The sequence below is a fragment of the Micropterus dolomieu genome, linkage group LG05, assembly GCF_021292245.1.
Source record: "Micropterus dolomieu isolate WLL.071019.BEF.003 ecotype Adirondacks linkage group LG05, ASM2129224v1, whole genome shotgun sequence".
NCBI classification, from domain to species: Eukaryota; Metazoa; Chordata; class Actinopteri; order Centrarchiformes; family Centrarchidae; genus Micropterus; species Micropterus dolomieu.
Genome location: NC_060154.1, coordinates 19841985 through 19860091, shown reverse-complemented (window position 1 = coordinate 19860091; position 18107 = coordinate 19841985). Strand labels below are relative to the sequence as shown.

Below are 18107 nucleotides of genomic sequence, written 5' to 3'. Positions count from 1 at the left end.
TGTTAAAATATGTGACCATTTTAGTTTAACAACATTAAAAATATAGTTTTCACATACTATATAATTTTATTCATTGGTTTGTTAAATAAATATTTTTTTCAGTTAAAACCTTAGTGGACATTTAAAAAACTGAAAAATGCGTGTTTTAAAAAAATTAAATTCTAATTTCTTTTTGCATGCCTAAAGAGCAATAAAAACACATAGGAAAAAAATCCTGTCAGAGGCTGTCATAATTCATACATGAAAGGGCTAAAATGTACAGAGGTTTTCGCTACTGAGTTGTACCCCATTTTCATCTCAAAGTTATCAAATCTTCATGACCCTTCTTGTCTTCTTCCTTTGAGTAACATCTCCTCCTGGGTCATTGTTATCAAATGAGAGACATTAAGTTTTCTTTCCTGTTGGTGTACTTCACGTATAATAACAAATCCATTTTGATAGTAGTTGTTTTAGCAGTTACAAACATTCTGTCTCCCAAATAGTTTGACCATTAAAAATACAGCACTGCACTGATCGTGTAGAAAGCTCAAGTAAACAAAATGGGCTGTTGATGTATATATAAATATTTAATACTTAATATAATAAGAATATTCCTTCATTTTCCTTGATTTCTATCTACCTTCATTTTTATCAGGTATAATTTTCAGCAGTGGGAACCTATGGAAGCAGCAGAGACGTTTTGCACTTTCAACCCTCAGATATTTTGGATTCGGCAAGAAGTCACTTGAACCTGTCATCTTGGATGAATTTACACATTGTGCAAAAGACATCAGCAGCTATAAAGGTAAATGCACAGTGCACAGTGACAGATCAAAAAAAAACACAATTTACATTTACTGTTGTGTTTGTGAAGGTAAGCCATTCGACCCACACCTCATCATTAACAAGGCCGTCTCCAACATCATCTGCTCCCTGGTTTTTGGTCATCGATTTGAGTACGGTGATGAGAAGTTCATGAAAATGATGAAGTGTTTTGACAAAGCTCTCCAGATTGAAACCTCCATCTGGGCACAGGTACTGTATTTTAAAGCTATTGATGAAATCTTAATGCTGTGTACCATTGTTATGCAATAGATTCCTCATTGTAAAACAGTTTATCAGTTTATCATAATGCGAGTAACTCTTGCTGGCCACAAATATGTAGTATTTAGTACACACAGAGCTCAATATTTATATATTTATATTTATATATGTATGTGTGTGTGTGTACAGTGTAAAATGTTCAGTGTAAAATGTATAAGACACCATTTGTAAATGAGATTTCAACATTTGGTAAATATTTCACTGACATTTCTTATCTATATTGTTCCAATCTGCTTTCTGCAGCTTTACAACTCATTCCCTCTGCTGATGAGATGTTTGCCAGGGCCACATCAAACATTAAAGCACATCTGGGAAGATATAAAGGACTTTATAAGAGTAGAGCTTAAGGAGCACAAACAGAAGTGGGATCCCTCAGACCTAAGAGACTTCATTGACTGCTACCTGAATGAGATTCAGATGGTGACTGGCACTAAATGTAGCTTTGTAATTCTTACACTGTTGTTCACGAAGATGTTCTGTTCCTGTGAGCACCACATGTGCTCGTTTTGCACCTACATCAGACCTATTAACTGTTAATGTGTTGTACTGACATGACATTTCATTTCAAGACCAGGTGTGAGCTCTTTCCATGGCCTCTGTCTTACAGCACTCTCTATTAACGTCTTATCTGCAACAGGACACACCTCTTTTAATCTAACAAAGCAAAGCCTTTATAAATACAGGTACAAGGTCCAACACAGATTAAAAGTGTTTCACTCTTTGATGAAAGTTAAATTCAAAGTTGCCATCAGAAGATATTATGACCTGTATTAGTGCTGACATGCAGTTGTTACTAAATTATTTTGCAGCACGTTTTAACACATGTATTTGTACATATTCTCAGAGTAAAGGGCAGGCTGACAATACTTTTGATGAGGAAAACCTGGTTATATGTGTCTTGGATCTGTTTGTGGCTGGCTCTGAAACAACGTCCACCACCCTGCGCTGGGCTTTCCTCTACATGGCAAAGTACCCTGAGATCCAGGGTAAGAGCACAAACCAAGCCAATGAAGCTCATTGTTCTTACTCAGTAACTCAGTAATGTGCAGAAGGGTGAAATTTATTGCTGGTAATTTTGTAGATTTAAAAATGTAACTACTAAGGTGCCAAATACTGTGCAATCACTAGTGTCTTCCACATTTATGACTAACTCTGTACAACAAACAACAAACTACATTTCAAAAATACTGTATATAAGAGGAACACAACTCTATCTATTCACAATTTTTTGTATCCATCTCTCCACGAGTCTATAAGCTGTCCTGTTGTGGCCAGTTGATGAAATAATGTTTCAACTTCTGTTTTTCCCCTTCCTGTTGCACAGCAAATGTCCAGGCTGAGATAGACAGATTGATTGGACAGTCCAGACAGCCATGCATGGAAGATCGGGCAAACCTGCCCTACACTGACGCTGTCATCCACGAGGTCCAGAGGATGGGAAACATAGTTCCTCTCAGCCTGCCTCATGTTACCAACAAGGCCGTCCAGCTGGGAGGCTACACTGTCCCAGAGGTCAACTCTTGTACATCATTGTTTTCACATCACAAACACAATCATGTTGTGTCTTTATGAATTGTCATTACAATTCCAATCACCAGGGAGTTACAGTAATTCCCAATTTGACCTCGGTGCTGTTCGACAAGAATGAGTGGGAGACGCCCGTCACCTTCAACCCAAGGCACTTTCTAAATGCGGAGGGAAAGTTTGTGAAGCGAGCTGCTTTCATCCCTTTCTCTGCTGGTGAGGAGCAACACACTCACCAGTTATACTGTTATACTGTTCTTGTTTATACAGATGGTGTGGTCGCCACTTAATGATTGCTGACTGACCCAGAGGAAGATCAAGATTATAACACAGACGAGAGAGAGGCCAGGGATCATAACTCCGTACTTCTTGTGATGAGTGCCAGTCACCCCTGATCACTGTACATCACAGTAATAATTGACTGGAAGTATTAACAAAGATCATTTAGAGACAAGATGTATCATTCCATAACTAAAACGAAGCCTTCAACACAGGATGAAAAGAGGAGCTGCAGCAATGTGCAGTATGACAAAAAAAAATGGTGTTTTTTTGAAAATTAAACCATGTAAACCTGTTCTGTTACAACCCCTAAATAGGATTTTGAACCTGAAAATGAGCATAATACCACCTCTTTAACAGTGTCTGACCTTTTGTCTAGACCTAAAATTAGGATGGCTCTGCTTCCTATAAAGGTCCTATGAGAATTACTACTGCAGTTGTATTAGTTAGACCTCTGGGCCAAAACTGTGACCCAAGTAAGTTTGTTTAAGATGGTTTTCCTGTCTCAGGTAAGCGGCTGTGTCTCGGGGAGAACCTGGCCAGGATGGAGCTTTTCCTCTTCTTCACCTCCTTCATGCAGCGCTTCACCTTCTCCATGCCTGCCGGAGTGAAGCCTGTGATGGATTACCGCTTTGGTGTCACTCTGGCACCGCATCGATATGAAATCTGTGCAACCTCACGCTAAGAGAAACTCTGACATCAAATCAACACTTATACAAGCAATAATTAAAAAAAAATATATGATAGGGTTAATATTTTGCACTTTGCATGCATTTTGTTTTGATTGATTGATCGTTTCCAGTCATAGCTAACTAGCTTAGCCTGGCTCAATAGTTTTATATTTTTGTAAATGAATTTTTCATTTATCTTCATAAATGAAAAATTAATTTACATTAGTCACTTTGAATGCTGATTGCATTAAAACATCATCATAGCATGAAAGTTAAATGATCATTTTAAATACTCAAATGTTGTCACTGGTTGTTAAAATCCCAAAACAATGAAGCATAATACTAAGTGTGGAATTTAACAGGCACCTACTTTATTAATAGATTTCTGTTGCTGTGTGATGTATTAAAAAAAGGTAATCTTAGATTTCTAAGACATGCCTCAGAAAATATGGTGGTCAGTGTCTACATCTATGATCTATACGATCTAGTATCTATATATATATATATATATATATATAATAAGCTAAAACACTGCGTACTGTAGAATTGGAGAGTAAGATGATCTTTGTGGTTTTGTCACTGCAGCATTTTTTTGATCGTTTATCAAAAAAACTAATGGAGCTTAGTAGTATTGACGAAAAAGGTAGAAAAAAATAAATGTTGGCTAACTGTATTCAGAGACCTGGAGGGATGGGCTGTATGTAGATGTGGTCTGCCCCTTTTTACAGTCATTTAATTGTGAATAAAAACATGTTCGTATGTTTGCAAACATCTCACGCTTCTGATTCAAATTATCTCACGTATGTGATATGAAGAAGCTCATGAACCTCTGTGTGCTGGATAAGAGTGCAGATATTTGTAATACACAGCGATAAGAATGATTCACAGCCACGCATTGCATTTCTGTTATGTCAGTTCAAAGTGACACTAATGAGCAAAAGTAGAATGTTATTTTGAGTTGTTTAGTGAGATGATTACATTAGCTTTGTTAGAGATGGTCCTGTTATTCACCCAGTTGTACTAGTTTAACATCTTAAGATATTAAACTTGTAAGTTTGCTTATGTGACAGTTTATTTTTATTGGGAATAATTGTTGAAGTGAACTTTTTGAGAAGGACCTTACACTGGCAGTTATTATTATTACAGAATCATTGACAAGAGTTCAGACTGTAAAATATTGACACCAAGACAAAAAAAATGTAACATTTAATAAACTTTAGCTGCCACATACAAACATGAAAAATAATGAAACCATTGTACATTTCATATGCTGAGGAATATTTCTTGTGGAATGTAAAATATGATTGTATATAAAACAAACTGATTTAAAGATAATTGTCAACATACATCACTGATCAAATAAACAGCCTTTATAATACAGTCATGTCCCCTTTATATCTATTTCAACAGAGAGGCTTGATTTAAGGGTGAAACTGCCCTCGGAGAAGCCACAACACTCACTGAGTTACATTAAATTTTGAGGTTTATAGCTCGTCACATTACAGTTCCTATGTGTTGCTTCGTAAAAGGAACTCATCTGCCCTTCTTCTCTGGACACTGGATTTTGTAGCCCACCCTGTAGGCCTGCAGGTACACACGTGCCTGGTTCATCCTGGAAACACAACCACAACGCAGACACAGCTTTAACATTTTGTATTATATACATATGTTAAATTGATGGTTCACAAATGCTACTGTAACACACACCTCACATTTGCCTCTGCCATAGTGTTTTATCATGACCTTGAAAAACTATTGTTTAATCTATTTAAGTATCAATTTAATTAAGCACATACTGAACAGTAGATGACAGAAAAGTTCTGTCATAAAACTCTACCCATCCTCCCATCCATATGGGACAGGCCTTCCATGACAGGATTCATAACTTGGATTAATTTTTCTGAAAAGCTGTTTTGATTCTTTTGATCGGTGGACACTTACAGACTAAAGGATGATAAATAATCAAGTAATGGACACATTCTGACTTAACAAGGCTTCAAAGGTAACAGCATTCAGCAATTTCTTTCCTTTTCTCTCTTACCATGCAAGTTAAGAATTAGACTTTCGGGCTTGTTGTTTGCTTTAAATGAACTGAACAACTGAATTGTGGAGAATCTAACCGATCTAACGATGTGTAGCATGTCCATACTGACACATTGATCATACGTTTAAACATTAATATTTGTGTTCACGACCCCATGGGGTTTAACAGGTTTAATACATCCAAAGAACTTCTATAAAAATCAGACCAGGCATTTAATAGAGGCAGGCATTTATTTGTCAAAATGTGTTCCCACACCAGGCCAATAAAGGAGGTAGGTGGCTATTTGTGACTCGGCTATTAATTAAGTTTTACGGTAATCCAGAACCAGAGGATGTCGTAAGTAAACAGTTAACCTGTATTTAGTGCAAAGTTGAACTCCCAGGGCTCCACAACGGTCCACATAACTCTCCCTGAATGCCTTCCTTACGGCTCGAGCCATACTGACCACCGTGGTGACCACAGGGCACGTCCTAGGACACACACAAACACATGTCCATAAGCATAGGAATTAATAATAATTGTAATCACATGACAACTATGCAGCCGCAGGTTGAAAAAATTGATGATTGCTATTTATTCTATCTTAGAGTCCTTGTTGTCCCACACTACTATTTTGGAACAGAAACGTTTTTCTTTTTTCTTTTTTTCTTTTTTTTTTCAACCTGTCCTGCCCAGCAGCCTGGTATAGAGTATGATGACCTGGATACCATATTGTTCCAGACAGATTTTACTTTAACAAGAGAGTATTAATATACTCCTTTGTCTGTTTTTTTCTAATCTTTAACTGCTATAACTGTAATTGTGGCTACGTCTATTTCTTCAAAACATTGACACATGCTTCAATAAAAAACTCTGCAGTCCACGTTCTTCGTTTCCAAAATGTTAACTGAAGCTTTCTTCTAGACAGAGAAAAGCAAAATTAAGCATGGTCAAAAACTAGTGTGCTCTCAGCTCTTCAAATGGCTTTAACAGTAACTATTAGATGGTGTCAATCTGAAAGCTACCGAGACAGACCATGTGGAAAACAGTGTGCTCCAATTTATGTTAGCAAGCTTCATCTGTTTTCAGATGAGAAGGCTTGATGAGTGTAGCGAAATAGTAAACACAATGCAGAGCAGCATAAATGCTGAGACTAGCTGAACTTTTTCACTTCAGTGCCCATCGGGAAAATTCAGGCCCTGTAACATGCGTGAGGTATTTATTGATGTTGCTGCAATTACCTAATCACATACAGTACAAAGCATGATGAAAGTTGTAGACTACAACTGAAGCAGACCAGAAATGAGCAGTATTTGTAACTCTGTTCTTGTTGGTGGTAATGTTCACACTTACAGTCTCTCACAGCGCAGGCCTGCAGTGCCCTCTGGACAGATACAGGTGTTGTGAGGACCGCAGGCAGCCCCGTGTTGGCAGGGCGGTACACAGGGGGTGGTGACCGCTGCAGGCACATCATACATTGCAAGAGTCTTAATGCAAAGTGAAGGCAAAGAAAGGTCTTTCTCTCTCACACATACACACACACATACACTAACCCGTTTCACAAAGACTTCCAGTAAATCCTTTGGCACAGCGGCACCTGTTGAGGCCCACACACACTCCACCACTCTTGCAAGGTATGTAACACTGAACAGGCTCTGAGGGAGAAAGAAATGAGAAAACCGGAATGGACTCACCAGCAAAATGACTCAATACAGCTGATCTCTAGTCTTCTCACTCACCATTAAAAGCCATCATACAATAAAGTGTATGGTAGATATTTACAGAGTATCTATTACTGTTATTTTAGTAGGGAACATTGTTTGGATCATATTTGAATTGGGACATCAGTATGACTCAATAGTTAATAGTAAGTAGAAGTAAGACCAGCTGGACTACACACTGGACTTGAAAGTAACATGACCTTAGGGAGGGAAGCAATTCTGTTTGGTTATAGACTATTCCAGGTCCCCATAATAAGGCACAATTTCATTTGAATTAATGACTATAAGCTGTGGTGTTTGACTCATATTATATAGACTGTAAATCCAGCCGCCCTCTGAGAAATCCACATACATACAAATCTGGTGCAGCTCTAGAATCTGTGCGCAGCTCCACTGACTGGCTGCCTGGAGAACTGCATACCATTTGGCAGTATTTCCTAACGGCGTGCACCCGTTTAAAATAAGCTGACGATTATTTTCATTATCGATTAGTCTGCTAAATACTTTGTTGATTAATTGCTTGTTCTATAAAATTTCCATCAGAAGTTCTTAGAGCCAAAGGTGACTTCTTCAAAATGCCTGTAAAACATCCGTTCTGATGGACAAAAATTAAACTCACTATGTGAACGGAGCTGGAAGCAGAGAACATACAAGCCATGTGGTCTTATTCATTCATTATGTTTTCTGTTTTGCATAAATCAGCACAAACAGGGAACAATTCTTATGACTTTTACTTTGATATTTGTTATTGATAATTATATTCTTTGACATGTTTTAACATACTGAAACATGGGTTAGGCCTGTCCTGTATGTAAAATGCATGCTGACTGTTTCAGTTATAGAACAATGGATACAGATACAGCGAGTGTAATCTCACCTATCTGGCAACGAGCTCCTTGCCATCCACCAACACATGTGCATTTGTTGACATCCGCACATCTTCCCCCGTTTTGACAGGCAGGAGTGCACAGGGCTACAAAAGCACACACAGAGGGAAATAGAGGTAAGTCTATGTAGGGAAATGGTGTAACATGGGTTATCTAAACATCATGGTTTTTAGATTAGTTGCCTTTTTGTTTTTCTATTATGGTACAGCTAACATTTTATCTTCCTGCCAACAAGCATGGAGGCAAGAAGGTAGAAATGACCCCCCCCCAGAAGTACCTGCATGCCTGCTGTAACCTATGCCAGATGTGGAGGTGGTTTTATTACTCACGCAAGAGGCATTGGGGACCTGTGTAGTCAGAGGGGCACTGGCAGGTATCAGGCCCTACACAGCGACCACCGTTAGCACAGGGCAACTCACACACCGCTGAGAGAGACACAGGGAAAGAGACATAAAGAAAAGTAAAAGCAGGATCAATAGAAAATGGTAAAAGATAAAAGGAAATTTAACTACATTGGAACTAAACCATGTAAGTTTGGTGTTTTTGAACAAGTTTTGTTGTAAAAACACTACGAGAGTGGCACATTATGAAGACAGTACAAAAAGGTGAAAATGAATAACATAAGAGCAATGTAAAGCACAAAGCACCTTAGCAAACACTGTATGAGTTGATATCACATTTTTATCCTTAGTCCTGAATGGGCATGTGCAATCGCATACCCTAGAGTTTTACCAAATCTGCTTTGTTTACTCAATATGACACCTATCCCATTGTGTTTGAGATGATGTACCTGTGTGACAGCCCGCTCCGGTCCAGCCAGGAGGACACAGACACTTGTTCCAGCGCATACAGCTACCTCCGTGAGCACAGGGCGGGGAGCACATGGCTGAAATACGTAACCAACATGGGTTTCATTACATCCATTTCTGGCAGCAATGTTAGTTTTTGAGTTGGCACCATTGCACTGACTCCAAATCCCCTTATAACCAAATACAGTATAATCACAATCTTGAAAGAAGGACATGTCTCAGTCCCTGGGAGATATGATAACTCTGCAGGCTTTAAATAGAACTTCTGCAGGGCTTTCCTTAATCTTTTGCCACCAAATAGTGTGTCTGCAGAACACTAGCACTAACACAATCTTCAAAAAGATTGACTGCAGGATGGCCAACTGAAACGTAAGACATATGGTGTCTCCCAACCATCTTCCGGCACATGATCACATAATGGTTAAAATAGAGTTTCAAAACTAGTAGTATGTTGTATCTCTTTTTATCTGTAGGCACAAATGACATTTTATACCCTCAATCCTGTGATGAAGGCACATCATAGCAGTATTAATGTACAGCTTTGAGACTAATGCTACCAGAGTTGTTTGAATTGGTTTGTTAAAGTATACACTAAATGCCAAATAACACGTGATATTAACAACTTGGTACATGTTATCCATATACAACAGGTTTGTACCTGAGCAGCCTAGTCCAGGATAGCCTGGAGGGCAGTCACAGCTGTTTGGGGCCACACATACTCCATAGTTCTGACAAGGAGGGTCACACACAGCTGGAAAGGAAGAGAAGTTCACATAATTAAATTGTTTGACCCTTAACAAAAGGCAGAATAAAGCAGTTGCTTTTGCTAATAGTGTTGTCTGCAAGCATCATCAATATTTTAGATGGATGTTTGACTCACGCTGGCACTTGGTGAGGTCATCGGTTCGTACTTTATAACCTTCCCCACAGGTGCACTTAAACCCACCAGGATGGTTCACGCAGAGCTGCTCACAGCCTCCGTTTGTGAAGTCCCCGCACTCATTCACATCTTATGACAAAAGCGAATGGGGCCGTTAAATGGGTGGACATTTCAAAACAATCTAAAAGACAGTTTGTATATTTCCTCTTGGACTGAGTGACCAGGGAAACTTGGCTGAGCACAGGCAACAACCTTCTCATCCAACAACATTTGGCCACAGCTGAACCGTTCAGAGTCATCAGGCAATCGAATTTCCGCACTTCCTTTTCCCCAGCAAATGTGATTTCTTTTTTAACACCTTCAGCCTGGTGCAAAATGGATGAAGTTGATTGCAGCCATTTAAACCTTTCTAGCTGTTTACTGTTTATATTAGAAAGACTACAGCAATAAATCTTTACAAATTCATTCTGGGGAATCTTTGGTTGTTTCAACGGATAGAAGTCTGAAGGAATTCACTTGAGTTTTTTTTGTTCAACATTATATGTTATAATACATTAGCTGTTCCCAAAATCTCTTTAAAAATATACTGGAAAGTATAAATAAACAGCTTAATTTCTGGGTCAAAACATAGCAAAGCTAAATATCTACAATCAGAGTCCTCAGTGGCATCAGAACAGAGCGATGCATCATCGAAGGTTGTGGCAGTGTGAGGAATGTAAATGTAAAAACGTCTTACCCACGCAGCTCCTCAGGTCCTTGTCCAACTTCCAGCCTGCTCGACAGCTACACTGGACCTGGCCCTCAGCCCTCACAGTACATATGTGATCGCACCCACCATTTCTCAGCTTGCAAGATGTAACATCTGTTCAAAAGAAATGATTTTAACATTGAATATTTACACATTAACACAATGTTTTGGGCATAGCTGAAAATATTTCTGAGTAGAAATACCCCTAAATCCCTCTTTCCAGCTTTTACATTGGAAAACTTGCTGCTATTGTCTTATTTGACAGCAAACATGAATATTTTAAATGTTTTGGACTGTTGAATGGACAGCACAAGACATTTGATGAATGTCACAATGGACTTTGGGAAATCATGATGGGTATTTTTCTTTATTTTATTTTATTTTATTATATTGTATGACATAGACAAAAACGATTAGTGAAGAGTTAATCTGCAGATAATAAAAACAATCATTGTGTTGTCAAATTAAGCTTTAACACTGACATAAAAATCATCAAACAAACAATATTCCTCTTAGAAACAATCTCAGTTATTTAATATTAAGATATAGAAGGTATAAGCAGGGACAGTCATGCACATCTTAAAGTATAAAAGATTGTTAGAATGTCTATTCTGTGGTAAAAGAGTGCTGGATGTGGACCATTTTTAAAAACTGTGATATCTGGGCTACAGTATAGGACCATGGGATAAAATTTGGCTTACTATTTGTGAAGTTTTTATATTTTAAATAGTTGCAATTCTTACATGATTCCTTGGTTAAAAAATGCAAAAATGCAAATGCAAAAATATACATTTTCAAATAATGTCATGTCATTAACACTGTAATGAGAAACATACTGCTGCAGCTGAGGTTGTCTGTGTCGAGCAGCAGAGGAGGAGGGCAGTGGCAAGTGTGTCCTCCTGGAGAGTTGCTGCAGGTGTGAGAGCAGCCACCATTCTGGAGTTTACATTCATCAATGTCTGGGCAAACACACATACGCACACACACAAACACACAGAAGGTAAACATCTTTTTTGGATATCCTCATCCCCGCTGTGTAACAGATTCTTAACTGAGTCTGGCTTTCTCATTTCATTAATCCTCCAAAATGTGCCCTTAGGTCATCCCCATATGTCAGGGTAGAAAAGATGCATGCACACAAACAAACACACATACAGTGAGAAAGTGAGATAACATATTCATGGCTTTTTTTTGTCTCTGCCACATGCTGGTAAATCAGCCTGTTTAAATGACTGGAATTAGGAGGTAAACAGCAGTGAGTAGGGAAAGAGTGTTGGTAAGTGACTGACCAACACAGGTGTGGACATCAATGTGCAGCTGGTAGCCGGGCCTGCAGGAGCACCGGAAAGATCCCTGAGTGTTCACGCAAATGTGCTCACAGGTCCCATTCAGTGCCAAACACTCATCCACATCTGGGGAATCAGAGACATTTATTTAACTCTTTTGTAACACAGCTCCATGTTAGGGCTCATTCAGACTTTAGTCAAACACTATTTGCGATACATCTTAGCACTTGTTTCAACAAGCTTGGGTGGTAAGTGGGGTTTGCAACAGAGGACACGTTAATTAGAGGCAACTTGTTTGGATCAATGGACCTAAACTGGCATTGGCTTTTGAGAAAGATATACTGGTCCAGGAAGAGACAATCTCTTTTATGCCCTCTATTGACTAGGATGCCTTGGAACACCGCTTCTAACATGGTGCAAATTGGAGATTGTGGAAACACAGTATTTAAATTTTTTTCACAGGCATCAAAAGTAATTTCAATGTGACTTCATGTTGTCCAGTTGGGTGGAATCACACTTTAGTACTTTATCCATGCTTTAGCTAATCTCCATTAGTACAGTAAGTTCTTGTTGCGGGTGATACTTTAGTAATCATCAATTCATTTATAGATAAAGCTTTATGCATCATTACAGTGCATTTTTCATAACAATATTTAATGGGTACATACTCACTTACACGATTAAAACAACTGTGTGTAGAATTTATAAATGCCTGTCTTATATTAGATTCTTTTTTAGGCATTATTTGCTGATATTGGACAGTGTGAGCTGCAGAGAGACAGGAAAGGCGGGAGAGAGGGAGATGACATGCAGGAAAGGGTCGTAGTTGGAATCAATCCAGATCCACTGCGGTAAGGACTCAGCTTTAATGGTACCAGGTGAGCTACCAGAGTGCCCCAGTTTTTACCATTGAACAGAGCCAGGCTAACTATTTCCCCCTGATTTGAGTTTTTCTCCAAACCTAAGATAAGGTAAACTAACTCTCTCCTGGCTCTAGCTTCATATTTAGCGAGAGTGGTATCGATATTCACTTGCGGCAATAAAGCTAACAAGCCGATCACAGAAACATGCTATAGTGTTTTTAATTACTTAGTTGTTAAAGTGTGAAGCAATGACCCAGGATTAACTCATGTTTGCAGTTGCTGTAAAGGGATTATCACAAGCTGTGTTTCACCTGTGCAGTTGTGTCCATCTTTGTCCAGCTGGTAGCCTGAGGCACACTGGCAGCTGTACCCTCCCAGTTCATTGGAGCAGTTGTGTTCACAGTGGCCTTTGTTCACAGCACACTCATCAATGTCTGTAAACAAGGACAATGAGGGACTGATGTCTGGTGAGCACACGCAAGTATTGTTGGCAAGACACAAGTTTCACTGGCAGACTGAGCACCACTAGTGGCACGCACATTTGGACAACACACAAACTGCTTACCCACCAAAACAAGAGTGTCCATCTCCATTGAAGCCCTGGTAGCACTGGCAGAAATAAGAGCCAATGATGTTGCCACAACGAGCGTTGGTGTCACACCCGTGACCACCTGAAGCACACTCATTCTCATCTGGAAAGAGAGAGCACACAGATTAAAAATAAAAAAACAGATCCAAAACTCAGTTCATTTTCATTCAATAAACATTACTCTGCCACTCGGGATGATTTTTATGGAAGGCATAACAGCGAGCATTAAAACACGCGCACACAGGGAAGCTGACCCCATCTGCAGGAAGCAGAGTTTTCCATGGAGGGACGTCAGCACTAATTGCTTACCTTCGCAGTGTGTGCCGTTTCCCCGGTAACCTGGTCGACAAATACACTTGTAGCTCCCAAGCGTGTTCTCACACACACCCTGACCATCACACACCGCAGGACTCTCCGCACATTCATCCACATCTGGGACAAAGATGAGAGACAGAGAGAGAATGCTACAGTCATATATGATTTTTTTCATTCAATTATTGCTCTGACATAATTTGCTTGTTGATAAAAAAAAAAAACTCAACTGTTGTCTGTGCAATCCACCCCTCTAATTTGAGTGCAAGCAACAGAGTTACTAAATCATTTTCATATCACCAAACCCTAATCAAGTCTTTGTTAGGCATAAGTCATTAAAATGTCATCCCTGCAAAACTATGGGAAGCTGTTCTATTAATTGAAGACAATTGAAGACAATACTTCCCAGGTCTTCAATTTCTATTATTAAAGATGGGAAATTGCGGAACAAATTTAAATATGAGTAAAAAAATAATGACCTTTTCCGATTTGGTTGTCTTCTTGACATTTCAAACGCTTAAAAAGCAAGCAGCATGTGTTAAGCATGGACAGCACATCATACCTTGACATACGGTGTAGTCTGGACACACAGGACCTGAGACCAGAAGTGCAGAAAAGCCACAGAGAAAACAAAGGAGATGTAAAAAAAAAAAATTAATAATAATAGAGTACTGGGAATATTTTAGAGGACATGAGAGGAAAATATTCATTAAAGAAAAGCTTAAAGAGGGGAAACAAAAACAAAGAGTAACAAAGCAGGCAAGCAGCAAAGCAGCAGATTAATACACTCTATTCCTGAAAAGGAAAGGCTTCCTCCCTATCAGCAGGAGTTATTAAGTCTGGGGGCAACTCAAGCGAAATATGACAAACTCACAACACCCGATAAAATCAGTCTTATCCAGCTGTGGTGAAGCTTAATAACAGACATACCAACACAGGCGAGGGCCTCTGCTCTGAAGCCTGGCTGGCACTGGCACACAAAGCTTCCAGGAGTGTTCACACACACGTTTCCCAGCTCACGGCGACACTGCTCCTCAAAGCTGCACTCATCCACATCTTCAGAGGAGAGAAACCAAGCACTATAAATAGGAAGCTTTCATTTGACAGCTTTGTAAGGATTTTACTGCAGTACGGAAATGTTACAGAGGTACGACCATTATCATCACCCTTTAGACCTCTCCAAATATGTAAAGGTTATTTTGCAGTGTGTTTTTCTAGATTATTGTTTTTACATTTTGTTAATTATTTGTTTGTACGTAGTCTGGTATTCCTCGGGGAAGACATTTTACCCCTCACTGCTAACTCAGTGTAACTACTCTAGATAAAATGCTTCTGAACATACACTTTCATTGTACATCCACCTTCCAGTCATACAAACCAGATGCCAACATCAGCCTCACCTACACAGCTTTGTCCATTTAGAGCCATTACATATCCCAAAGGACACGAGCAGGTGAAGGAGCCAGGGGTGTTTCTGCATTCAGCATCACCCTGACAGGCCTGCAGGCCCGTCACTGCAGCCAGAGCACACTCATCTAAATCTGTTAAACCCCAAAAGCCAAATGTGCATTATGGCCATACCACATAGGCTGAACACATAATCATTTCTGAAACTCAACATGCTCTCACACACATAGAGTACATCCTCTCTCTCTCACACACACATAAAGTACATCCTCTCTCTCTCACACACACACACACACACACACACACACACACACACACACACAGATGCTGACGAACCCTGGCACCCTCCAGCACCCATCAGGTAACCACGGAGACAGCTACACAAGTAAGAGCCGGGGGTATTACTGCAGCTGGCATGGAGACCACATCGTCCTGGCCCCTGTCCTTCACACTCATCAACATCTGTCAAGTAGAGAGAAGATAATATGCTGCATCTTAACTGACATCACTGCGTGCAAATGGTAGTGTTACTGTAGAGCACAAGCATGTTGGAAACAATTTGTCCTTGGCCCTTTTTACTTCTACTTACATTTCTACAAATAACCTGGTTGTAAATAGGAGCAGAGCAATTAAACTTATTTGACAATGAATGCAGTATGGAATTCTTTATGTTCCAGTGTTACAGCCGCTTCATTAAAGGCTGTGGCCCTTCTCACCTTTGCACCCTGCAGCTCCCTCCAGAGTAAAGCCCACTGGGCAGGTACAGTTGTCACCATCCTTCACCATGCCAGATGGACAGCCACAGCCTGTGCTGTTCTCCAGTATCCCATGGTCACCTGGACACCGAGGAGCAGGACTGGAGCTCAGGGAAACTGTGGTAGTCAAGGGAGCTGCTATTATGTAAAAGAAAAAGAGGCTAATTTTAGGGGAAACTGAAAGGCAAGTCAAAAAAAATGCAGCAAAAGAAAGATTTACATGTGGTAGGTGTGTGGTTCAGTGTAGATTCACTGAGATTCCCGATGGCATTCTCGGTCACCTGATTCTGAAACAGAAGAGACCAACAAACTGAGTTCATCCAACACAGACATCTCTAACATCTGAACACTAGAATCTCTTTAATAGCATCGCTGGCCTGGCTCTTGGTGACCTCATTTTCCTCCAGGCTGTTCAGAGGTTCGGCCACAGTCAAAACCAGCAGCAGGGCTGAGAGGAGAATCCAGAGGTGAGTCATCACCTGAGTCTGTGTGGAAAGGAGGAGGTATGTTTACTGAGCCAACACAGGCCAAAGAACAAACTAATAATGACAATAAATACCAGGGATAAAATCCATAATGCATAAAATGAATGTAGGCCTAATGCAATTAATGTAAAGTTACATATGAGCTTACAGTGAAATTAGACTTAGATTGTGTGCAGCAGTCACACCAGCCATACAGTGCATGTCTGGGCAGGCAAAACAACACAGGGGTAAGAGCACCCTGTTATTAAGTTAACATCAACCCCAAGGGCTGTCTGCTCAGAACAAAAGAAACTTACAGCAGCTGGAGCAGCTGCAATACAGCTACATGTTTTAGATAAAGTACATTGAATTCTGTGTTAAGTTTATCCATATAACTGAAAAGCAGTGTTTATGAAAAACGTTTGCGAGAAGAAACTCAGAAATCCTCCTAAAGACTGCGGTGGGACTAACTCACAGAGGTGCGGTGCGATACACAAGCAGAAGTGAAGCAAACTCGTATTAGCCGACTTACCCGGGTTAGATCTACTCGCCCTTAAACCGGGAGGCAAACAGAGACAGCCAGTTATCCAGATGCCAAAATGGGCTTCCTATCTTCTCCAGATGCGGACTCGTGCAGCCGCAAGCCAGCTCCTCTGTCGGTGTGAGGCCGTGCACTACAGCAGTGACTCCACATCCTGTCCAGGAACTCTGCGCTTCCCATTCCACAAATCCCAAACCACCGCTGAGGAGGATCAGCAGACGGGCCCGCAGGCTGCTTCGAGATGCCCCCGCTCTGAACCTTGCCATAAGCCTCGGTCAGCCAGGGAGCATGGGAGGTCAAAGAGACATTAAGTCAGTGCATAAGAAACCTCCCAAAATAAGTAAATAAATAAAAACTTGAGAGATGTTAAACAACTACATCACAACGCTGTTAAAGACAACAAAGACCACATGATGGCAGCAGGTGACTTTGCAGGAAACCTTGATAAATTTGGTGAAATCACCAATCCAACTCCTTTAGACATTAATGATTTCTGGGTCCTTTTAGTTCTGACCAAGCAGATCTTCTGTCCCTTTGCTTTGTGATTAGAGGGCTTTGTGAGTGGAGAAAAGCATGAAATATGTTTATGTAAGCAATTTGTTATTTTGGACCTAGAAGTCCAACCATTTAGCTGGGGAGCACTCCAGTATGAGAAAGAGGAGCTTATTGTATGGTCATTTTCTGCACAAACTCTAATGAACTGCCTATTAGCATCCATCCTGCCTGATGGTGCAAACATCTGGGGGTTTCAGGAACTGCAGAGCGACAATTTTTTTTAGCTTTGGGTGGAACTTTCCTTCAGGAAGTTTAGAGTAAAGTCATAAGATCGTTTCAAAATTGGGCTGATTGAATATTTTACACTTCTATAAAACATTGACTGAGTCATTGGTATATTTCTATCTATAACGCCATTCTGTGCAAATCTCTGCAAATTTCATTCACATCTTGCAATCATTATCTCAGATCACATGACATACTGTGTATCCACTGCATGTCCCTGATATATAGACTGAGATGGGAAAGAAATCCTTTATGTTTTCTGCTCCAGCAGCCACTTGTAATAGTCTGGAAAAAGAAATCTAAATGGACAAATATTATATCTGTCAGAATTCAGAACTATTGTAAAGTAAATGAGTCCTTTCTTAATTTTGTTCTTATTACTAAACTTAGTCTTATCCTACTTTTAGCTCTATTTTAGTATGAATATCTGTTTGTTAATTACTGTTTGATCTGTTGTTTGTTGTGACTGCAGCTGTTCATGCTGT

The 18107-nt window shown here is 39.9% G+C and overlaps 3 protein-coding genes across 6 annotated transcripts in view; 2 read left to right on the top strand and 1 right to left on the bottom strand.

Moving 5' to 3' along the window:
• Window positions 1-18107, top strand: part of lpxn (leupaxin) — a 665334-nt gene that overhangs the window by 572064 nt on the left and 75163 nt on the right. The window lies entirely within an intron of this gene.
• On the top strand, window positions 1528-3571 carry LOC123970800 (cytochrome P450 2D20-like). Its single transcript, XM_046049120.1, has 4 exons — window positions 1528-2069; window positions 2408-2595; window positions 2682-2823; window positions 3396-3571. The coding sequence occupies exons 1-4, from the start codon at window positions 1844-1846 to the stop codon at window positions 3569-3571; spliced, it is 732 nt and encodes a 243-aa protein (XP_045905076.1). The 5' UTR covers window positions 1528-1843.
• On the bottom strand, window positions 4747-16975 carry si:ch211-221n20.8 (fibrillin-2). 4 transcript variants are annotated; one of them, XM_046049052.1, is made up of 23 exons: window positions 16834-16975; window positions 16230-16322; window positions 16058-16124; window positions 15799-15975; window positions 15419-15544; window positions 15076-15216; window positions 14606-14731; window positions 14238-14270; window positions 13673-13795; window positions 13344-13466; window positions 13086-13208; window positions 11915-12037; window positions 11462-11584; window positions 10614-10739; window positions 9878-10006; window positions 9656-9748; window positions 8979-9074; window positions 8518-8613; window positions 8179-8274; window positions 7134-7235; window positions 6934-7039; window positions 5955-6071; window positions 4747-5169 (listed from the first exon to the last, which is right to left on the bottom strand). In XM_046049052.1, the coding sequence occupies exons 2-23, from the start codon at window positions 16311-16313 to the stop codon at window positions 5091-5093; spliced, it is 2409 nt and encodes an 802-aa protein (XP_045905008.1). In that variant the 5' UTR covers window positions 16314-16322; window positions 16834-16975; the 3' UTR covers window positions 4747-5090. The 4 variants fall into 4 exon arrangements, with proteins under 4 accessions (XP_045905008.1, XP_045905009.1, XP_045905010.1 ...); XM_046049053.1 differs by having other exon boundaries at window positions 15799-15954; XM_046049054.1 differs by lacking the exon at window positions 14238-14270.